General features: G+C 41.0%; 1 protein-coding gene across 1 annotated transcript in view; it reads right to left on the reverse strand.

Annotated features, from left to right (window-relative positions):
• HS1BP3 (HCLS1 binding protein 3) overlaps positions 1-25,242 on the reverse strand; it is a 53,942-nt gene that overhangs the window by 26,691 nt on the left and 2,009 nt on the right. The window contains exons 2-4 of the mRNA XM_062573178.1: positions 19,462-19,627; positions 9,826-10,033; positions 7,246-7,459 (exon numbers count right to left, since the gene is read on the reverse strand). Coding sequence (XP_062429162.1) covers positions 7,246-7,459; positions 9,826-10,033; positions 19,462-19,627 — 588 coding nt within the window. The remainder of the gene's footprint in view (positions 1-7,245; positions 7,460-9,825; positions 10,034-19,461; positions 19,628-25,242) is intronic.

Raw genomic sequence — 25,242 nt, forward strand, 5'->3', positions numbered from 1 at the left:
CATTGGTGCAATTACCCCTGTGTTACCAACTGAATTATACATTCTTCACTTATTACCTCATGCTGCAATAAGGTCTTGCATTAAGCTATGAAGTCCTTCCTGCGTTTTACCCTAGGTGTGGTTATGTTCGAGTTCTGCATGAAAACACTGCTGTATGGTACATATAGCTATAGCACTACACAAAGTTATTCACGCTCCTTTGGGTTTAAGATGATGGTATAAACACAAAATCACTATCCATAAACCCCACTAAAATATATTCAGTGTTCTAATCAGAAAGAAAATGAAGCACATTAAAATAATTACTTAAATTCCTTCCCAGAGGATCCTCAGGTTGCAGCTGTGTACGTACTGAAATCACTCAAGCCAGGCATGAAAGAAACTCAGAACTGAAGTTTAAGCAAGGGAATTGGTTCAAAGTAAATAATAGGGGAAATAATGACTGCATAATCTTTTGGGACCAGAAATCCAATATTAGATCAGGAAATAGGAAAGCAGATAAGGACAATGCTGGCACAAGGCAGAAAGTGACTCTCACAAGTTCTCCTTGGTTTAGGAAAGTGATTACGTTCAAAATGAAAGAAAACAAGAAAGCAGCGAATTTCAGATCTCTAAGTTATCACAGGGCATCCGCTCCTCTCCAAACTGGTCTGAGTGCCCTAGCTGATTCACCAGTTACAGCTCTTTGTGATTGCTGAAAGTGGATATAGTTACAGACAGGGTTCGTTTGTATTCACCTGTCAAATAAGGTCTTTTGAAGAAACATTTATGTATGTAACCTGGAGACTTCAGCCAGAAACCCAGGAGTTCCAGAAAATCCCAAGTTTTTTTGAGTGCATGTACATTAAGTTAGCAACTTATAAAGGATAGGAATGAGAGAAGAGTCCTTCTCACAATCATCTCAACACCCCTCTTTGGAAAGTACAGCTAGAAAAGGTTTTCAGTTCCACCAACTTGAGCCACCCAGGCCTCAGAAGAGCCCTCCCTTCCTCTGGCAGGAAAATATCCTGCCAGACCCCAGAGCAATCACTCACAAGAGACAACGCCAGACAGCTATGGATGATACTGAGAGATTCCTTAGCTCAACATGCTTTCATTCTCCACTGTTCACTTTCAATTACCTTCAACCTTCCATTTGTGGAGGGACAGTAAAGAAACATGTAGGAAACTGTGTTAATGTGATGGGACTGCAGAGAGAAGGAAAAGGAAAGCCAGTATCTCTATGCGGGAAATGAACACTCACAAGGCACTCATAAATATAAACACAGTTCAGGACAGACAAACTAGAGGGACAAAATTCCTGAAGTGAGTGTATCCCTGCTATTCTTCTTTCTTCTCTTTCTATTAAGTTTGAATATCTCCAAGGAAAGGCTAGAAGGTTGCCCCTATAAAGAGCTGAGAGCAGACATTTCTGTGGAAAGAAAACAAGGCTCATCCTTTAATTGGATGGGTAATACAGACTTATTTGTATTATCTTCTTTTTCCTCTCTTTGATGGAGAAGAACGCTACAAGAGGCTATGCCCTTGGTTTTTAGGGAAAGTTTCAACTACCAGAAATGTTTCAGTAGAAGACCAACATGCTTGTTTACTGGGATTTCACAAGCTGCCAATCTGACAGCAGCTGGACTGGAATTGCGACAAATATTTGTGTCACTTGGCAGAAGTGACAGTCGAACATGCCTTGCAACCTAAAATTGTGTCTCAACAACTGACAGAAAATAAAGCTCTGCCTGTTTAAACCTCTGAAGGCCTCACAGCTGTGAGCAAAGATGCACAGAGTGCCCTAAAACAGCATGTTAGGAAAACAAGGCTCTTTCTTTTTTTAAACTTGTTCATTGTTTTAAGTATTGAAATTCATTAAAGAAAACATAACTTAAGATCTTCTTTCTTCTTTGCCATTTCAGCACCTCCATCCTCTCTCATCTGATCAAGACTCATAGGCAAGTGTTTCTGCTGCTGTACATGAATTTTACCAGATTCAGAGCAGAAGCCATGTGCCAGACCAAGAGCTGTGAATTTATGAGTGACTGAGGAGCAGGAGGATGCCTGAGGAGCAGAAGTGACAGCTCAGGAAGACAATTCTGATGACCAAAGACCAGAAGGTGCAGCAGCTGAACACATATTTTGACAAGTTTTCTCCAGACCATTTGTCCAGTGGATAGCTACCCAGAATTAATGTCTGGCTCATGTCCCGATGTACCTTCTCCTGCCGCCTGCCTGGCTCTGCAGGGCTCTGCAAGGCCAGGACTGGCTGGCTGCTTCCTCCCCACCGCTCTGTTGCACACAGCAATCACCTGCTTTGCAGCCAGAACAGGCCCAGAGTCCTTTATTCATCTCCTCAACAATTAAACCCAGTGATGGCAAACCTCTGGCACCAAGAACAGTTGAGCCTGACCTCTGCAACAACTATCTAGACAGCTTTTAAAAATACTTCTGGCAGCAGGCTCCCAAGAGGTCTGCTCTCACTGGCCTCATCCTGTCCTAACCGTTACTAGGAGTTAGCTGCATTTGTGTTTATACACAATAGATGCAAAGCTTCAACCTACCCATGTGCACAAAATTGGATGGGGATAAGCCATGAGGGGAAATCCGCAGGAACAATAGCAAAGGTACAGAGCGGAGGCAAGAACCATCAAGCATCCATGAGGAGACAGAAGAGCTCTTGCCTGGGGAATATCAACCTCTTTGCTCTGTACAGTTTTCCAGAAAGGGGGGGGGGGGAAGGGGAGGATATGCAGTCACTGAGAAGATTTAAGGCAGCAAAGAAAAAAGTATGGAAGGGAGGGAACCATGTGTGTAGAGAAGCTGCTATGATGGGTGCTAAGAACTGATGGATGCAGGGAAGCATAGGAAAAGGTGGGTTCTCTCAAGCCACTGAATGCAAATTACCTCAAAATTTAATCACAGCTAAAGAAATGCATGCAGAGGGATGCTGCATTTTTTAACCCATTAGGTACTCATCTTTCTTCTGCAAAATCAGTGCTGCTTTGTTGAGGGAGGCTGGTGCCTCAGCTTTATTGGAGTGAACTGATCATAAGTACTAAATCCAGCGGGTTTAACATATCAAGAGAGAGAGCAGAGATGCTGAAGAGCCTGGCTTCAGCCTACAAACAAGAAAACTGCACAGTTCATCCATAGAGGAAAGAGATGAAATCCAGCTCATTCAGTTACTATGATATCTTTTTCAATTAAGTTGTTATAAGTTTCAGAGCTAGAAATTTATACTTGGTCATGCTCAAACATTCTTCCTACCACCAGCAAAAACAAGGAAGAAAATCTGCAACTGTTGTCTGAATTCCTGACAGAAAGCAAAACTGTAGAGACCTCTGAGGACAGATAGAGAGCAAACATGGTGGAAGGGAGAAAGCATGCCCCTGTGGACAGAAGGGCTCCAGCTATACGATTTATTTTAGCAATTATTTCACACTCTGGGCGTGAGCACAGGAGCTCAGTTCTACACATCAAGTGTTAGAACAGCTGCTGGTGCTCTCCTGGGGCAGGCCAGCCAGTCTTCTCCTAAACCATCCTAACTACCACCCAGCAGCCAGCACAGGCCAGCAGCCACTTCCAGTGGGCAGTCTGGATGCAGCAAACCTAATCTGGAGGACAAGGGAACGTACCAGTCTAGACATAGCCACATAGTGCCTGGTTGGCCTCAGAGAACGGGCCCTGGCACTGGTTAGTGTGCTAGCACTGATATCGCTCAGGAATCTTGTTCATCTTGCTGATAAGTGGCAGTATTTTATTCACTTTAAGGAATATAATAGGGAGAAAAAATGAGTCAATATGCCTTATGTTTTTCCTGTGTTCTGGGGTGAAATGTGAAATATGTAATGGGTTTCCCACCAAAAAGGAATTAAAACTTTTTAGCAAAGGAACATTCAAAGGGGGAAAGGGGGAAAGGGGGAAAGGGGGAAAGGGGGAAAGAAGAGATGACAACTGTTAAAGAAAAAAAGAACACAGGAAAAAGCTTTAAGTGAGCCTTGTGATTTACAATTAACTATACACTTACATTGCAAGGAAAAATGAAACAGAGCTAAAAAATGTGCCACCGCTACAATGAGAAGTTTTATACATTCATTCTCTGTTGCATAGCTGATGTCAAACGAACAGGTTAGTTAGTATGGAATGGTATAGGAATGGTTGTTCTCACAGGGCCTCACTCCGTCCAAAGCTGAAAGGATTTCTACACGTGTCCAGAAATACTTGCAGAGCAACTCTTGACAATACATCAGAATAACAATTCTTCAAACTATCAAGATGGGGAGCGAGAGACGATGACAAAGCTCAGCCCCAGAAATCATATTTTAACTGAATTACATCACTGCACCATACAGACCTAATTTTGAGCACCTTCCATTCTGGGTGGGACCATGTCTTAGAGAAGCAAAAAACAAAGCAAACAAAAAAACACTTAGGGGAGCATAGAGGTTCCTCACAAATATGTAGCGTGATCTTGGAAGTGTCCCTGATTCGGGCAAGAGACAAACAAGCAAACAAACAAAAAAATACTGTCTGTTGCTAAGAATCTCAGACATGGCTCAAGATCACTCTGCAAATATAGAAAGCAAGTTTCTGAGCATGAGAATCATGTAGAAGAGAAAGAGTCGGTTTGCAGACCTTCATTTATATCCACAAAAGCACAGAATTGGCAAGCGAGTCACCCACCGGACATACAAAAGCAACTCAGACATAGCCTTGAATGTGACAAAGGGAATCAGAAAAACTGGGATATCTCCTCCGGGCAGAAGGCCATTGTGAGCTTCCACCTGGATGATCACCAGCAATACAAAAAGACCCTAGTTTAGCATTTTACCCCTAAAGCCAATACATTTGACTGTATATCTGGTCCTTCAACAGGACCATGACACTGCCGGGCCAAATCCAAGTCAGGGCCTTTTGGCCCAGAAAAAAAAGTTGTTTAAATGAGGCATGCTGACAACATATGGAAGCTTCTGTTACTGGAGCAGTTTTCATCCTCATCCAAAAGGACAAAAGTTCTGTAAGATTCTGCCAGACACATAATTCAATTTAGGTCAGAGTTCTGCTGCTCCAAACACCTTAGACACTGACGCTGCTTGGAATGGAATGGCTTGTTTCAGTGCTGACTTCACATCTTTTCAAATGTTTTTCACAGAAGAAAAGGGTCATGGAAGGGTTTTTGTTTGTTTTTTGTTCTTCTCCAGCTGAATGATCTTTTTAAAATGATGCTACGCTACTAACCCTTGGAACACCTGGTCCTGTGCATTAGAGAGGAGTTTACTACTAAATGTCCTTATTTACCTGCATCAACTCCTTTTTATTCATCCCCTTCCCAAACCACCTTCAAGTATGTCTGAAGCACTGAATCTATCAGTCCTCTAAACTCCCTCTTTAGAATATGTCAGATTTTGATGTCAGATTATAGTGGGCATGGAAGACACCCTAAGATGGTCACTCCAGAGATGCCCATCCACTAACAGCCAGGCTCCTGTCTTTGGCCTCTCACCTGAACACCTATTACACCTATGCTGAATAGCATAAAGCTGGCATACAATGTTTAAATCCTATTCAGTCTCCATTGATGGGAATTGGAAATATCTTCCATGAAAGCAGGGTGAATTAGATGAGCATAGAGACAATGTAAAATCAGATGCAGGACTCTCATTTCCACTTTCACATTTCTGCCTCAACACTGCACGTGAGATTTACAAAAATATTATAAATATATAGTATTTTTTAAATACATAACCAAATATGAGTTTAGAATGAAAAAAAAATCTGATTGTGTGACATCATACTTCAACTCTGTATCAGTAAAGACTATTTCTTCTTATTTAAACCAGGTTATTCTGATTCAGTATGAATTCTGTTCTCGGAAGGAATGGAAGCAGTAAACTAAATGAGAATTAAATTCCAGATCTTTTCATTCTTCAGTGCATTAAAAGACCAAAATAATCAGGCTTTCAAGTGCTATGTCAAACTATGCAGAGCAGAAAAGCAAACTTCTTGCTTGTTTTGGCATGACAAATTCTTTACAGCTTATACTTGTTGTAAGTGGGAAAATACAACATTGCATTTTCTAACCTAATAGATTATTTTCCTATCCAAAAAAGGACAGCTTCTCTTGTATGCTTACCAACTAAGGACCACTTTGCGGGAAGCACTGGTTTATCTGTCTTCTCATTGTAAATAGTTATTTAACTTTTTTAAACTCTTCTTCAACAAAGGAATAATTTTGATGTGAGTAATTAAGCACATGCTTTGTCAAAAGAATAATATTTAAAGTCTTTTGGTGACATGGAAAGGATGAAATACCTTAAGAAAAAAAGATGGTATCTGGAAGTCAACAATTATATGCATTTATAATAGTATAAACAAAGTCCAAATGGTGCTTCCAGTATTAATCAGTATTAATCAGTAGTGGCTGGTGACTAACCCAATTCAGCTGAGTCAGTCAGTGCTTGCTGAAGATCAGGAACAGTGAAGTCTTTTTTATTTGTTCATTTAAGCCCTAGAATACCCTAAAAAAAAGTAGTCACTACTCATGATCCCAGCCACTGAGAAACTAAGTTTGTTTCCAGGCTTCTGTACTTACAAGTGGTTTGGGGGAACTGACAAATTCTGGCAGGAAGTGAAGAAAGTAATTGTCTGAGAACTATTGGACAGGTAAGCAAAGCCAGATACCAACTTCACCAAGGCTTGATTCAATTTTTTTGGTTCTCAAGCTACCATTCCTTATGCCTTAGAGGCATCTGGCATGTCATCTCTTCAGATACAGGAAGAAGAAAAGGAAAGGCTACATGTGGATGTCATAATTGAAATGTTGCTCATCTGCTCTTTATGCTGCTTTAACTTCACCTCTTTCTAGATGTAAGCCTCAGAAGCAGTTTCAGACACTGCGCACACACCGGTGTGTTCCAGATCCAATGAAGCCTAGTGGCTTTGCATTTTGTGATTGGACCCTTCAGTGTCTTGCAAAGCACATACTGCAGCTGAGACTACTGAGACACTCTCAGCGCTTCTCTTTGGATTTCCTGATGAATGCACTGAAGAGTCACTATAAAGTCTCTTTTCTCTACCAAGATACCTCCTTCATGAACTGCACAGGAATATAGTACTGGAGGTCCTTCTTCCTTTGTGAAATTCAGCTGAAATTGGTTGTTGTTTGAAAGTGTCAGGATAAGGGGACAGTAGCAGGAAATAGCCCTATTTATTTAGAATAACAGGCTAAAAACTAAATAACAAAGGCACTGTCGGCAATACCTGATTAAACCAAGAGGGTCTAAAATTTCTTCCTCTTCTTCCTCTTCTTTTTTCTGCCCCTTTTTGGCATCTTCCACTGATGCAAGCTGTGAGATTAAGTCAGGTGTCTTCTCCTCTTTGAAGAAATCAAATGCCTCATTTTCTTCATTTTCTTTCTCCTTATCATCAGGAATGTTTTTACTCTTGAAGTCAATGACACTAGTAGATTTCGTTCCTGCAAAACACAATCCATGGATGCAAAATTGAGCACACAGGGTAAAAATCATGTTTTGCTTAATATCTTGCACCTGTTGCTGATCACATAATGTATTCCCCCTGCCCCCTGCCCCCCAAAAAAACCCCAGCTTTTGTGAAATTCATTCAGTGTTCCTGACTGTCCCTTCCATCCACTGATGCATCATTATTTGTCTGATTTTTTTGCTAATTTGAAGTATTTTAAGTAGAGAAAGGAAATGAACTTTATCTAAAACAGAGTAGCATATGTCTGAACTGCTTATTTGCATTCCTTCTATAGTCAATGTAATCAACAGAATTTCCAGATGGTTTCACATCCAAAGATGAGAATGAGTTTCCCTTTGGAAGTGTCTGTTTCTCTCCTCTGGCTACAGGCAGGGCCTAAATACTATGCTTAGATGTAGGCAGCAAACTTTTATATAGGTAGCTGAGATAAAGCCCACCTTTCATTACTGATTTAATTCATTTGGACTAGAAGTATAGCTCTGCACAGCATGAAAAGTAGTTTCCATGGCAGCTCTTCAATATGTACTCACAAATGAAGCCTGAAGTTTTAACCTTCTTCAGTATGCAAGATCCATCAGCTTCAGAGCAGCTGAAAAGATTTACTTTGACTAAGTCTTCTTACCATACCTGTTATATGTAAAGCCCAGAAGAATAAGGAACACAGAACCATTCCTTGCCTTCTTGTGGAATAAGGTCCACAGAACCTCTGGATGTTTAGGAAAGCAATTTAAAATGATAAAACTAGCTAAAGATAGGCTAGTGAAAACCATGACGGATAAAATTCATGGCTTCATCTTAAGGTATCACTGTTTCGGCATTCATCTCACACAGCTTTACATGTCTGCATCTGTGTAGTCATCCAGGGTGGAATTCACTGACTAAATGTGGGCATCTAGAGTGAGCAAGTGAGTCCATGTTCCCTTATAGGCCTGGAGTGCTGATTAGGTTATGCAGTGGAGATTAGGACACTGCATATCTTAGTCTCATATAGACACCCACATTTTACAATATAGATTCTCCCTAAACACCCCTGAATACATTGACTACATCTCCAGTGTCTGTAAAGAAAGTCTATACAACTAGCTTGAGATCTACAGTGTATGCATCTTCACAGGTAATTAGGTTAGATGACTCTCACCTGGTTTACAGGATGAGATTCGTATTACTCTATGACAGATTTTCATGAACAGTCACATTATTTTTATCCAGTCTCTCCACTAACTATGCAGACAGTCCAGACTAATTCAGCTGTAGACATCTATACCACATACAGCAAAAGTTAAACAGAAAATTCAAAATTTATCTTGCTTAATTGGTCCATTTTCAAGAGAATGCAATCAGGGGAAAACAAACAAACAAACAAAAACTCCCCACCTCTCCAGCTTTATTTGGCAAAATCTTTTTGCTTGTGTTATGCAATTCTGCCCAGCCCTGGACTTCAGGAAGCTGCTCTAAACCGTGAGCCTCATGTCTGACAGTGCTTTGGTCACAGGGGTGTGCCCTTGCCAGTCTCACAAAATTTTTAGTCTTGTTGCACCTGACACTTTTTGCAATTTGGCGGTTCACACACGGTAACTTGCTAGCATCTTGCAACTCCACCTCCTTAAAGTTAACATTGTGCTGAGAATCCCACACACTGCCAGGCTGGAGTACTCCCTGCTTGGCAGTTCTCAGCTGAATTAAGAGACGAGAGCCCATCTGTTCCACTCATTCAGCAAGTCCCTGCAAAGCTCAAGCAACACAAAGAAAGAAACTACTGCAATCATTAGAATATGCAACAAGAGTCGGACATGAGGCCAAGGGGAAAAAAAAAAGAGGATAAGAGACCGAAGAATAGGTTTAAATAATCAAGCATCAATCTGCAATTCACATCTTTTTCTAGGTCACAAATTTGTTTCAGGACCCTCTTCAGCAAGGCCTAGTAGGATTATTAAGAATAAAAAAAACCCAAGCAAACACAGAACAGTTGTTCAGTAAGGGAGCTCCTGCTGTCCCTTTAGGGTTCATCTCTCCAGTGACGATAGATGATTATTAAGACTTCTATAGTTGGGTGTTCCAAATCACAGTAGAGGTATATTCCTAACAGAAATTAGAGATGGTGAGGTGGATATCTTCAAAGTGAGCATCATGGCATTGATGCTTCTGAATGAGGCATGTGCCCTCTGAGTAGAAGGGGAAAATACCGGCAACTATGACTGTGCAGATGTGCAAGCGATTGTTTCTAATGACAGCCTTTATTTTATCATTGTCTAGTTTTTGACTACCTACATCACGGACTTTATTAATAAGTTTTCATTAAGCATGCTTAAGGGAGAGGGTACACTCACATCTTTTAGTTACCTAAGAATTCCAGTAACTCAGGACTTGTTGCTAGATCCTCATCTTTTGAGATGGATTTCATGATATCATTGAACATTGCTCTTCGTTCACAAATGTCAGATTCCCCCACAAAGAGAACTTTTCTAGGTAAGAGTGGAAGAGAAGCCTGTGGATATCGTGCTGCCAGCCTGTGGTAGAGCTCTTCTATCTCACTGTACTTCTTGGAAACCTGCAATGAAACACACTGCCTGGGTAAGTTTCTTTACAGGTAAGGAGAAGACACAGGCATCAAGCAGCAGTTTAAGCACTGTGAAACATTAACCCTGGACACTGAACTGTAAAAACATATATTACTCTTTGGTAATTTTTAGCTTTACATATGGACTGGTAAAAGTCTGTTATCTATACAGTGCATCTCCAAGTATTGTTGCTTGTTTTATAATTCAGTTATTAAGATTTGCTCTTCTAATAAATAGAATTTCCTTGCCAGATAACTATAGTCCATTTGTCCAAGTCATCAGCTAAAATACAGGGAAGATCAGAGCTCCAGATACTTCTCTCTAACAGCAAAAATTCTTGTCCAATAAAAATGAGCTATTTGATGCCTAGTTCCAGAAGACCTGAGGGGAAGAGAAGCCTAGCCAAGTAGCTATATGACTGAGAAAGCAGCAGGTATCTTTTCATCACTGTGCCAGAAGACAGATTTCTCAGCCCTGATGGGCTGCTGTGCACTTCTGGCTCTTAAGGCCTGAACAGAACAGACACATTTGCTGCCCTGCACAGCACCCAATACAGAAACTAGGACACAGACCTCAACTAATCCCCAACTCTTTAGTTTACCCCTGAAGGGGTGAAAAAAACCGACAAAAATAATAATAAACAATCAACAACTTGGCCAAGGTCTACAGATACTTATGCAGGGAGATGCCAACAGTGAATAGAGCCATTCCTTTTGCAGACAAATATGAGAAGTCTGAAAAGAAATGAGACTCAAGATACTACAGAGAAAGCAATAACCATGGGAACATTGGCTAGGAACAGGGTAGAATCTATGCCACATTAAGTTTTGAATTCCAGGCTAGATGCCTTAAAAAAAAAAAAAAAAAAAAAAAAAAAAAAAAAAAAAAAAACCTATCTCTAATTGACATTACAGTCATAATGGAGATTGACTGTCATGCTCTGTGACCATGGTATTATACACAGGCTGTCTTCATAATGGCCCCTTATGGCCCCCAAATCTATTAATGTGCTAAAATAAATACAGAGTGAGATCAAAAGAAAACTAAAAAATAGTGTTTTAGCGTGCTTATGAGAGAGATCTTTTACTACAGTCCAACCCTTCTTCTGTAACATGTTAGTGAACTTCAGTTCACTAATTAACACTAATTAACACTACAATACACGAGATAGACACAGGCATCACATCTTGGGATGAAAGAAGGCAAAGTACTTCCACCAACACAGTGATAAAAGAAAGTCAGTTGAACCAAAAGCACAGAAACAGAGGAGGAAACGAATTAATCTAGAATGCATACACTACATCTATACCAGCAAGCTGAACAGTGTCAGAATATATTTCCAAGCATTAGAACTTGAAAGTACCTGCTGAATCTGATCATCCCTGGCACAGTTTTGCCTCTAGGCAACCAGCACTTTTCCAAGTAACTTTCCAGTCCAGGATTAGCCTCCCTGCCCCTCACGCTCAGGCAGAACTTCCTGTGCTTCAATTTCTGCCCATTGCCTCTTGTCCTGTCACATGGGACAACTGAAAAGAGTTTGTCCCCATCCCCTTGACACCCTCCCTTCAGGTACTTGTACACATTGATAAGATCCCCCCTCAGGCTTCTCTTCCCCAGTCTAAGCAGGCCCAGCTCTCGCAGCCGTTCCTCCTAGGGCAGATGCTCCAGCCCTCTGATCATCTTTGTAGCCCTACGCTGGACTCTTTCCAGGAGCTCCATGTCTCTCTTGTACTGGGGAGCTCAGAACTGGACATAATACTCCAGATGAGTCCTCCCCAGGGCTGAGGAGAGGGACAGGATCACCTCCCTCCACCTGCTGGCAACACTCTTCCTAATGCACCCCAGGAGACCATTGGCCTTCTTGGCCACAAGGGCACATTGCTGGCTCATGGTCAGCTTGTCATCCACAAGCACTCCCAGGTCCTTCTGTGCAGAGCTGCTTTCCAGCAGGTCAGCCCACAGCTTGTACTGGTGCCTAGGGTTATTTTTCCCTAGGTGCAGGACTCTGCACTTGCCCTTGTTGAACCTCAGGAGGTTCCTCTCTGCCCAGCTCCCCAGCCTGGCCAGGTCTCTCTGAATGGCAGCACAGCCCTCAGGTGTATCAGCCACTCCTCCCAGCTTGGGATCATCCGCAAACTTGCTGAGGAGGCACTCTGTCCCCTCATCCAGGTCATTGACGAAGAAGTTGAACAGGATGGGACCCAGAACTGAGCCCTGGGGGACTCCACTAGCCACAGGCCTCCAACTGGACTCCACACCACTGATGACGACCCTCTGAGCTCTGCCTTTCAGCCACTTCTCAATCCACCTCACTGTCCACTCATCTAACCCACACTTCCTGAGTTCATCTGGGAGGATGTTACGGGAGACAGTGGCAATGATCTGAAGCATAGAAACAAATCTGAATTGACAGGGGAATGAACAAGAATTTTAGACTTGAGTCCTGTGAGCAATACAGGCAAATGTAAGCAACACTGTGCTCTGCACACAGGATCTGAAATGCAATTCAACAGCCAAGACATGTTGAACAAGCAAAGTCACAGAAAGAAAGAGATATTCCCAGAATAAGACAATCTTCCTTTCTAAAAAACCCATAAGACAGAGGAAAGCAATCCTGTAATTTCTGAACTGTTATACTGCCTGGTCCCAACGGCTCCATGAACCATGATACCAAAGCCCCTTCCAAGTACACTGAGTGAGCACAACTGTAAGGGCAGTGAGGAATTTACTTGCTGTTTTTCAAAAGAATAAGCAATATTATCCTCTGCCCAGAAAAATATTTAAGTCTGATTTGCAAAAAAAAGTTTAATGTGTAACTAATTGCAATAATAAATAACAAGCTAATTTCTGAAAGCATTACAAATCAGCAGCCAATCAACAAGACTATGCCAAAACACCTTTAAAATAGTCAAAAAGAAATGCTGAACTGAGACATACAAACATTTCTTTTGCCTCTTAATTTTTATTCCTCCTCTATCAAATGCTGCGAATATTCTTAAGTCTCAATTTACATCTAATTACGCCACTGAATCTAAAGTAAATGCGCACCCTCACATCCTATCACTAATTGAGCCATTGTGAATCTGCGTGGGCTTTGAACAACAACCACCAACCGTAACACGCTATACAGCATACAAAGTGTGCTAGTACTATATCCCAAGCATACTAATACGCTACCCAAAAGCCTGCATCACACCATGCAAACTAATTTCCAACAGTGCAGGGATGCCCCCTGCTGGGATAACCTGCCACTAAAGATATTAATCCTTCAGATCAGACCATGCCCCACTAACCTAAACCCCAAGCTGGCCGGAGCAAACCCTTGCTGGGTCCAGCTCCTTGCCTGCTGTCCCTCTGCCTCAGCCCTCAGCCGCCTCTGGCTCCTCTTCACCTTTGCTCCACAACACTACTGCCATTTTTGCTGCATTACCAGTACCAAAACCAAGCTAATAGGGCTGGCTGAATCCCAGCGCCTCATCCGGATGCGCTGAGCTCTTCTCATTTCAAGGGAGCAACACAGACACCCCACAGAGCCCGAGGGGTCCCAGAGAGCGCATTTTCTTGGGTCCTGCCCCACTCCTTTTCCAGAGCATTCTCATATCTTCCCAGGCATGATACTGGATCATTGCTCTACTGGGACAATTTCAACACTTGCAATTTGATACTCTAACAATTTTCCAGGAGAAAGGTAGTTCAGCACAGAGCAAATTAAACCTTATTTTTCCTGGTTACCATTCACAACCCTTTGAAAACAATCTATGGATTCTATGGCTCAAGGTTAAAAAAAATAAATAAAAAAATAAAAAAAATAAAAACTTGCTCTAGAAAACACTTTACCACTCTTATTAAGTATCCCATTTTATTAATATTCATTTTTTTCTTATGCTGCCTGTAATTCCTTTAGGTCTTGATCCTGCAATTATTCACGCCCTTTCATGCCTCTAACTGAACTTTCATGAATACTGTTGAGTTAAATCCTCACCTGCTGCAAGTCAGCCTGAGCATAGTGACTTCAAGGGAGTTCTGTCAAGTCACAATATCAAAGGCCCCATCTACTTAACTTCAAAAGAATTAATCATGCAAATATAGCAAAGCATGTGCGTATTTGTCAGGTCAAGACTTTATTTGCCTTTAAAAATTAACATTCAACATGGAATTGAAAGAGAGTCAGGGATGAGTTGATGTTTTTTTGTACTAGGAACAGATAAGTAAGTTGAGTATGATCAAAAATAGCTGAAAGGTTAAGAAAACCACCAGGAAGTTCAAAGTGAAAGCTTGAAGTTTGCTGTTAATTCCTCAAATCTCATGCATGGGCCTTGCATTCTTTTTCACGAAAGCCCCATGCATAAAGTACACACACCAAAATGCCTGTAGGATATCAACCTGGGACTCTCAAATGTGCGTAAGAGAATTTGATCCCACTCAGTATTAATGGGATTTAATGTCTCTGTTCAGTGCCCCAATTCTGACCTCAAACTTGTCTTCATATGCTTTTTATTTACAGCAAGGAGTTCAATTAAGCGGTGGCCTCAAATAAAGCTAACTCAATCACTTTGGCCAGCCAATGCACAGTAGTGAGGAGTGCTCTTTGTTTTATAGTATTTCATGAAATGCAGATGGTTACTGTGTTTTTCTTAATTTTTTAATATTGTCAGAAAATAGAGTTACAGTAGCATTATCCTTTAAAACAGATATCAGCTTTGGACACAAGAATAAAAAGCATCACACACAAGGCAAACCAAGCTTTCATTTGTACACTCCCCAGTTAAATCCTACCAGAATTAATGTTCCTTGGTGACCTTGTGTGGATGTATTATGGTAGACTTTAATTACGTGACCCATGCTGTTCACCCCACCTGTTTTGCTCAGAAGAGGAAACACTCTAACATTTCTTTTTAATTAACATGAATTCTTAGTGGCTCCTGAACCAAAAGCTACACTGAGCAGTGATTTTTTTCCCCTTTCACATCACAGACTATTCTTCCTGTATAGGACATGGTTGGCATGAGAAGGGATTTATCTTCACCTGTACAGTCAGTAAATAGCAATCCCAATTCACAGGCAGATTTTGAGGCTCAAAGAAAGAAAGTGAACATATGCAAACACGCAATGATCAACACTTAGATGTATACATAGCCACATACATACACTCCTTCATCTGTTGAGAGGAAGAAAGGTTCGTAGTAAAACCCTCCTAAAATTTGCTGAGTCTGTCAAACAACAGTTGCCATCCAGTTTTGAAAAAGAAAAAGCTTGATTAACAAATGTAACTTTTAAAAAAGCAAGTAATTATATTAGGCACACAGAGAAAGAGAAGGCACTAAAGGATGGGTGGATTGTTAATAAGGCTGGGAAGAGAGAAAAGTTGATTACTAAAAATGTGTGGTGTGGCTAGAAGAAATGCATTTACAATAAACAAAGAGAAAATGGTAGACATACAGGCAACAATTAAATGTTACCTTGTAGCGGTACCTCCAATGCAATATAAAAGAGAAAACCAATTCCACTGTTTCAATAGGGCAAGAAGACACTGACCTCTGAAAAAAATTCAGCTGAGTTTTCTTTTAATTAAACAAAATTAACCTCAAGGTTAAACAGTCGTACAACCCCCTGCTGCATTTTAAAAATGACATTTTTAATTTAAAAATCCCTTCAGTTTCTAAGCATTTAGATCTCAAGGTCATCGTGGTGCTTTTCTTCCTCTGTCAATGTCTCAAATACTTCAGTTGTAAATGTTGTGATACTGATTTTGCACAGTCCCATTATGGCTAGTAATTCCACAAGTCAGATGTGAAATCTCTTTTTGCTGTTCATCTAGTTTTGGTCAGAGGCCCTTAAATATCTTGTTCCAGTGTGGTCTAAAAGGAAGCCCAGAGGTCAGAGCTAGCTTAGAGGATACCCGTTTCACTCATCATCGTTTTCCAGGGGACACAGACAAGCTGCTGTGCAATAAATACTGCGTGCAGCTGCCCACAGCCGAGCTTGCAGAAAGCCACCCAGGGCATGAGAATGTAGAGGGCAGTGACTTCAACTGGTAACAGGGAAACAAGCAGCTACTTCTGGAAAATGAGTTTAGCTAATGTTTCTGGTAGAGAAAGAGGGAAATCAGGAGGAGGAAGAAGAAAAGCAGAGCCTCCCAAAAGACATAAATCTGGTTTCTGAAGCCACCAAAATTGGATTCTCCTACGCAGAGCCAATGAAAATCCTATTCTACCTACCAGTCACTTCTAACATACCTATTATCTCAGCAGCGTGACACTGGCTTCCTCCTCTGACCTCTCAGATTTTATAGTTTCAACAGTAGCAAAAACTGTGCCCTCTCCCATTCTGCTCATATGCTTGGGAAACCAGAACATCCATAGCACTGCTTCTTTTTCCTTCTTCCGATGTCTCACTTCACTCATGTGCCTTTGCAATACAATTTTCACATTTTAGATCTGCTGCCTCATCTCCCTCTGTATTTCCATGGTTGCCTTGTTCCCTTACACTTACCCAGCAAACTCTTTGGGAAGGATCTCACTGCTTGTTTGGGCTGCTAACACACGCAGTACAGTGGGGCACTAGGCAAAGTCAGATACTAAGCGCAACGGGTGAAATTCACCTCACCTGGCTACAGGGTGGGATTTATCTCCAGATTAAGACAGTTGCCTCAATGTACATGTCTACATGCACATTAGGTATCTCAGCTCTCACCACAGTCAATCTAGTCAGTACGTTTTGGTGAGATGTGAGAGCAACTCAGCTCACCCAAAAACAAGCACGTGGGGAATTCAGTCAGCTGCCTAAAAGCGTGCACCTAGGGGTATCTCAGACGGCAGAGGGTACCTCACCCAGTTCCCTTCTAGAACATACATCTTTATGGGCTGTGCTGTATCTGCCAGGCCTGTGTAGGCATCTGGGATAACTTACGGTTTCTCAAATGCTAGCAGGCATTTAGTAAACTGAATTTCTTCACACTGTAGTTGCTCAAGTACCTCCTTCTCAACAGTACTGCACTGACTAGGATGGGAGCTTAGACATCCACAGCAGATAGAAGCATCTAATTTCAGAGACAAGACTGATCTGCCTGGACACAGGCATCTGATTCCATCTGAGATGCCCTGGGGTACCCAAGGCACTTGTGTGGGGCAGGCAGATATCATACAGGACCTGTAGGACACCCATGACCTTCTGAAAGTTAGGTGAAAAACTCCAGGGCACCTCAAATAGCCTAGACAGTTAGCTCTGCACAGCTCAGTTGAGCCTTACTCATTTTAGCCTGGAGTTGAAGCCCATCCCCAGCTGTCTAAAATTTAGACTGCTGCTCCCTTTACTGTCAATGGGGAGAGGCATTTTCGAAGGATGAGTCACCTCATTCCCTTTCTTCCCATTGACCATAAAAGTAGTGACAGACTCAGATTATAATATCTATCTTACAGAGAGATAAATTAGGACAGGTGAACCTCTCCATTCCTCCCAGTAATACATACAGAAAAGATTCAATGGAATGAACTGATGCAAAGCATCTATCCTCTAACCTCTGAGTTCAGAGTTTTAAATTACTCTCATATACTAAAACTATTTAGCATATCAGACTTAGTCAGCTGAACAAAACATATCTGATGAGACAAATGTTATTCCTGTCAGACTGCAGCACAATTTGCTTCTTCAGGAAGAGTAAAATGTCAGGAGGTCTGACCAGAAAAGAAACCACGAAAGTTCATTTCACTTGAGAAGAGCAACTAAATGCAGAAAATCTCCTTCCACAGATAAAATAGACCTGGGAATGGACAGCCTCAGCAAGCAGGCAGGTCACAGTAGGAGGTCTCTTTCCTCTCTTTATAGAGGACATGATTTAACCTACTTTTTCTGTTAGCTGACAAAAGGTCAGTTCAGTACCTGTTTAGTTGGGTTTTCTCTTCCACAGGGCTGCATGGAAATATTGCATAATATAAGTAAATAGGGATTCAAAAGAAAATGATTCCATATTCCCTACTCAGCTGCCCATCTCTGGTCTATCCCCTGTGCCAGCAGAACTAATGTAGCTGCACAACATTCAGACTCAAACAGGTATAAATTAGAACCAAGCAGCAAATACCAAAATGCCCTTTTTAGCCAGGACCAGTTCCTCAGCTCACTTTACAGAATGGCCACATGACAACTAGCACAGCACAAAGAAGGAAGTACCACAAGAGTGAGCGCAAGTAGGCTGGAACGAGGGGATGAACAAGACAGCCTCTTACGCCAGCACTGCTGCCCTTACGATAAAGCTATAGCCCAAGAAGCACAGAAAATGCCAGAATCATAGAATGGCTGAGGCTGGAAGGGACCTCTGGAGATATCTAGTCCAACGCCTCTGCTGAAGCCAGGTCACATAGAGCATGTTGCCCAGGATTGTGCCCAGACGGCTTCTGAATATCGCCAAAGATGGAGACTCTCTTCACAAGAGTGACAGATGTTGCTTTATTGGCAAATCATGATGTTTACATATGCACTTACAAACTACATCTTAGTGACTGGGAGTTACACTAGGACAAGCAGCCTGTGGCCTACCAGGTAACCACACTCATGACTCCAACATAACAGTTATCATCAAAACATCTGACAAGCGTAGAAGTTCACAGCATACAGGATAGTCCAGCACCTTAGAGTCCCTTTACAGTCAGCGGCAGAGAAAGGCACTTCTAGGGAACAATTCAGCTCTAGCCTACAGCACATATCTTAAGCAGACCAATAAAATGCTCTCTGAGTGCACCTCTTCCCATCAACACAACAGACAGCCCAGGGTGAGATAGCTCAAACAGACACATACATGCTATAGATGACTTAAACCAGGTGAGATGAATCTCATGCACCACATTTTCAAACATTTAATTTGCAGGTATCAAGAAAAAGATAATCCAATTCACTAATGTTTTACAGGAACACTTACTTGTAGAATATTCTTATTAATGAGTTTAAAAATCATGTCAAGCCTCACACATGAGTTTACTGCAAGGTTAATTCTTTTCATTACCCCACGTGACTCTCTTTCCATTCAAGTAAGCTACTACACATTTATTTCACATTTCATGTTTATGTACCAAGTCCTACTACTTATACATATATTAGAGAAACTAATTTTCTCGCAGGACTTCTAAAAACCTTAATTAGTTTCTATTTGTTGCACTCATAATGCAGAAAGCCTTAAAGTCTGTATTGAACAGTCAATGCTGCTTTGAGCTCCTGGAAGGAAAAGTTCAATTAATAGATGAATAATATTGCCACTGCAGGAATGGTACAAATTGCCTTGTCCTTGAAATAGGGAGGCTGATGACAAATTATCTGTTATATCAGGACCAAACAATCAAAGCTGATTAAGAAAGAAAGAAAGAAGGAAAGGAAGGAAGAAAGGAAGAAAAATAAAATATCTCTAACACAGCACTGATTAAACATTTACCATAAACTGAACCACATCCTCAGGCTTGTGCTTTGCTGATTTGAAGGCAGGCAGACGGGTAACGACGACAATGTGATACTCTACGTGGCCAGACATCATCTTCCCACGGATTTCCTGGTATTCTGGCACTGATAAATCCAGCCCCGTGTGAGTATTCTGAATTTGCCTAGGGAGGAAAGGACATGCAGAGCTCAGGCATGACACAAAGACTTTTAACTGACCATCTCAGAGCATCCAGTTCAAAGCTCCAGAAAGTCAATGCAAATACTCTTATTTCAATAGAATGCAGGATAGATCCAACCCCTGCTACTGTTCCTGTTCTGTGAGGATACAAGTTCGCACACACAATGATACACATTAGTTCTGTGCATTTATAGTCCCGACGAACATGCTCAGTTTAAGCATGTGTTTTACAAGTCTTATCTACTTCAGCATCAAGACTGAAAAACAGACTTAATTCACTTTTAATCAAGGGCTTAAAAACAGCTGCTCCAAAATCAAGTTTGCTCCGAGACTTTTGCTGGTGATGATGTTTTCAAAGGTACCAAGGCACTGAAAGCGGAACTAAGGGCTGGCAGTCAGTAAGATAAAACAAGGGAAAGGACCTGGCCTGGTTTTTTATATTCTATTCCAAAGCATCTGCCACTGTGGACAAAACTGTGTCTATGGTGGACAGAATGCCATGAACCCACTGTCTCTGGAAGCAGAAAATGGGATGGTTTTCGTGAAAAAAGGGATGAATTCATTTGCAGGAGTTCAGGATTCTGTAGTACCCAGCAGGGCAGACTAGACCACAATAATCCCTCTTAAGAGCTTCCTGTGAAGCAAAACTCTGCTCACTACAATTTACACCACTGACCTCTCCTTCGTCCTAAAAAATGTGCAGGAACTGCAGAGAGAACAGTGAGGAAAGGAGAAAGCAGCCAGCCTGGATGCAGGGACAACTTGAGATTTTTAAGAACCAACAAGGGAACTAGACAAAACTTCAAACGCAAAGAGCATAAGATACCGCTGCAGACTGCTAGGCTGACCAGACAGTTTCAATCTGCAGAGAGAGGCCCTTAGGGATAATGAGACTAACATTTATCAGGATGGCCACTTGAGCAGGTTCATGGAACATATGATCTCTTTGAGCTGCCTTCCAGCCTTTACTGTACAACTTCATCTTGCTTCTAAAAAAGGTATGCTAACTGGAACGTATCAACTTCCCCACTGAAAATACCCCTGAAGGCAATACTACCTGTGGTTTCTTAAAGTAAACAAAGAATCGCATTAACTTCAGAGAGTTGTCAACAGTTAGAACCATCCATGTCTTATCTCAGAGGATAATTCAACAAGGTAACTGTTACTAAACTTTACTTCACTCCTGGAAAACAGCCCTAACTTTGGGGAAAAGAAGATAAAAGCTCAGTTGCCAGGTGGCAAAGTTATTCTATCACCCTTGGGAACTCCGAGAGTTTAGGCTTGCAGAAGAACTGGATACTACTCCCCTTAGCATGATTCAAGCAAGCAATTGCACTCTGCCTTTATTTCAACCAATAGAAGTGAGATTCTTGTTCTTCCAAAGGATTTCCTTTTCCAACATCAAATATCCAAATATTCAAAGGCTCCCAGTGATCTCTGGAGTAGTACTGGATGGAGGTTGGAAGTGAACTGGATAGGCAAGATGAAAAAAATAAGACTAAAGACTTCCTCAAAGCTTAATTAGGATGATTTTTGATACCCTCAATATTCAGTTGAAACAATATTTAAGTGAAGTTCAAATAATCTACTGAAATCTAATCAAAATTACTGCTACTTCAAAAGGAAATAGGAACAGTGACAGTTCCAGACAGAAAAGATGCTCCATTTGACACCAGCATTTCACCCTGCATCAAAGAATATCTGCAGTGTCTCCAGTCCTGTGCATGGAGGAAAAAAAGACTGACAATGCTGAGGCAAATCTATTCTTCTCATTCTTGCTGAAGCCACAATACACATTGGTGGCTTGATACAGGACCTTCCTGTCCATAAGGAAAGAGAATATAATACTTTAAACAATTGTCCGCTGCCTGATCTACATACCATAAGCACTGACCACAATTCCAAGCACCTCACAGACCTTAGTGTATTTATCTGAGCATTCGTAGTGTTACTTCTGCTTTACAGGTGGGAACTGAGGGTACAGTCATGATGCCTACTCCATGCAATGGACATTGTACAGACTCTCAAGCTAAAAAAAAAAAAAACAAAAAACCAAAAAACCAAAAAAAACACACAAAGCACAATCCTGCACAGAGATATTGTCTTAGTCCCAAAAGCAAGACAAATGCTGCAACTCCAGGCTGCACCTTTTTCTGAGGCTATCAGTTCAGGAAGGGCACCAACGCTAACAAAACTATACTGCCTCTGGTTGTGTCTGTCTTTCAGCTTGCCCGCAGTCACACGCAATATCCAGAAGGAGCGGGAGACTGAACTTGACTGTCCCGCTTCCCACCGCAGTGGGAAGCCATCCTCGTGTGAGCAACGCGACACTATCTGTGTATCGCTTTGCTATTCTTCTGGGGTGCTCACTGATAACAAGGGGCGAAGATCTGAAAAACAAAGTACCTTAAACAGCATGCAATACTTTCCAGTCTTCACATCAAACTTTGCAATCCCTCTTTTCTACCTCATATGCAAGAGATTCACAGAAGACTGGCTCCTACACACAGCCCAGCATGTAACTATTTTGAGAGCTGTAAAACAGTGTCACTTGGGTTGCAGCAGGGGAACAGAAGCAAGAAGGAAAAAAAGAGCGCTTAGGAGTGCATTTGCTTTATCAGTAAAGACAAGCACTCTGTTAAACATAGATAGGCCAAAACCTAAAATGGTACAAACTGGTGTAGCTCACCGTATTCCTGTGAAGTTTCACCGACTTGTACCTGCTTTGAGTTGGGTCCTGTACTGAAAGCTGGCTTTCAAGAACCAGACCTTCCAAAATGCGGCTACCTGCACCAACACAGCATAGGTAGCCAAAGCCTGAGTTAAAAATAGGATTCCCCCCCCCCAAAGGAATTTCAGCATTGAGAGTAAAAGGATTAGACAGAGAGCAACATCTCCAAGTAAACATAAAAGTGGCAAAGTGATCTCTCAGAACTCAAATTCAGCAGCACACTTCTACCTACCATACTAAAATGTTACTAAAAAAGTATCACGTATCACAGGTACAAGAAAGCCAAATAAATGATACTATTAAATAAAGACTGTATTTCTAGTGCAAAGTTCCCATATCTTTTAATTTAGAAACCTTAATCAGCATAATAACATTCCTGTATGGCACCTGTATGGTTACCACTTCAATTTTCTAGAGTAGTAAGAGAATCCAGCTATAAACCTGCCTCTGAAAGAGCCAGAAGAGTAAAACTTCACACAGCAGAAAGTTATAAGGAAACGCTCACAGTTTTGGACCGTTTCTGAGCAGACCACTATACCTCATTCGCTAGCTTCCCAAGGACTGCCTGCAGAAAGCTAAAATACACACTTTCTCCCTCTTTCACATGCCTACACTTTTTCAGCCTGCTTTAAGAGGCTGGCAAGACACACAAAGAGCAGGCTCGTTGAGATACTCTCAGCGCACTTCTTTCTCTTGCCATCTTTAGATTCACCGAGCTGTGGTATCACCTTCTCCCTGGATTCCCATCCAAAGAATTATTGATGACATTTTCGAAAGAGGAATGCAAAGATCATTATCCTATTCACGCATCAAAAGTATGAATGATCAGTTGTTTTTGTGGCAGAAGAGAACAATATGTTTAATGAAATAAACTGTTCCAGTGCACTGGAAACCAAAATTGATTAGCATGTTTTCCCCAGAGTCATGCCAACGCCAAACCACAGCACATTTACTAGTGCTATTAGCGAGGCCAAATATTTTACCAGAAGTAGAAAGAAGTTTATCATCCAGAGCATTAAATACATCTCTGAATACATCTCTGAGTGCTTCCTTCCTATGTGTGAGTGAACAGTTTTTAATGAAATCAGAGGGGACTGCTGAAAAATCAATTTCCTTTTCATTAAATATTTCTTTTCTGCCTACTTTTTTAACCTTTGAGTCTTTGGGAATGTCAAATCCCATCTTCCCTGGACACTCTGGATCACAGAGGTACTTTTTGAAATTCTTTTATCTTCCTTAGGAAGTTTACAATCATTAACAAAGGTATCCTTTCACCTTAGGAATTTAGGATTAGGTATTTGGCTTCAAATACGCTTTAAAGGGGTTTAAAAAAATTTAGTTTCAAACGAAGTTCCAAAAGACATTTCCCATCATGTCAAAACTTGAGAAGTTCTTTTGAATTTAAGTTTTCCCAAGAAGGCAGCCGCTGAATCTTCAATGCAAAACTAAGTTAAAAGTGTCATTTTAACAGAGTATCTAGAGATTTCTCTATAAATCAAATAGCAACAATCAAGGGCAAAGGCCCAATTTTTTACTCAATCCTCTGTGCAAGCCATGTTTAAAACATTAGGGCTCTAATAATAGCTTCACTGTCGCCAAGATTTTATACTAGGTACCTAAATGTCATTCTGTCTTTCTCAAATTCAGTTCTCATTTTCTGGACAAAGACTTATCTTCGCACTAACAGACCAAATTTTGCTCCCAGTTACACACTGCCAGGATAGAAAAGTAGATGCAGCAGTGCATATGTAAAAATGTATAGGTATCTTTAGAATATATAGGTGATATTGCCTGGATTTCGCTCAAGAGCCTGTTGAACCCCTAAGTAAGGTACAATCATGTCCTTCAGCAGCCGCAAAATGCAGACTAAAAGAACAGCTGCCAGTAAGACAGCTGGATCTGTGGTTATTTAGAATATATCTATAGCAATTAAAATGCTCTCCAGATGTTTAGTCACTCAAAAGTTGTGACTGCAGCTATGACAGTCAGTCTGTCAGCTGGTAGTCAGGAATGACTGTCATTCAGAGTATAAATGACAAATTCATCTGCTTTTCACCTCTGAGACAAATAAAAGGAAAAAATACCAGTAAAACAAACTTTCTAGCATCTCAATTCCACAAAATGATTATTTGCTTTAGAGGAAATGAAGCAACTTAGCTTACAACATCACCAAGTGCAAATGTACTGAGACCACATAACTTTATTTTAAGTGCTGCCGTCATCAATATTCTAAAAATGGCATGAAGTTAAGTACCTTACGTATGCCTGGGCTTCTTATTTTAAAGTTGTTAAGTCTCAGCTAAAATGTCTGTACTGGGAAGAGAGTAGAGGGAGGAGGAATAGCCACTTTTTTTGTTTGTTTGTTTTTGTTTTCTGTTTTGTAATGGGTTTCACTATCATTTCCTTCACACCAAGTCTACCATTCCTATCCCACAGCAATAGGACTATGATTTTTTTTAATATGAAATTATGATTCTAAACCAACAGAAATCAGCAAGGAAGCTCAGACAGATACAGCGTAATATTCAAAGCACACTCTAGTTCTTGTAATGCTTTAGTTACAAAATAAGCAACTCCTAGAGTTTTAATTCTTTCTATACTATTATTTTTACTTAAACGGAAGCAGCAGCTATAAATGCTAAGATAGAATATTGTTTTGCTGCACTTTTCACACTATGCACAATTATTTTACATTTGTAGCTTCAAAGAAAGAGAGAAAGCTGGCTACTGACACTGAACAGTTTTATTGCTCCCACTCCTCATTTCAAACCAGTTTGTACTATCTCTAAGTTACACTTCAATCTACAGCACAGACAGTTTAAGGGAAACTGAAGAACATGGTAACTCTCCTCTTTCAGTCTCTGCAC

This window comes from Rhea pennata, chromosome 3, assembly GCF_028389875.1.
Source record: "Rhea pennata isolate bPtePen1 chromosome 3, bPtePen1.pri, whole genome shotgun sequence".
NCBI lineage: Eukaryota > Metazoa > Chordata > Aves > Rheiformes > Rheidae > Rhea > Rhea pennata.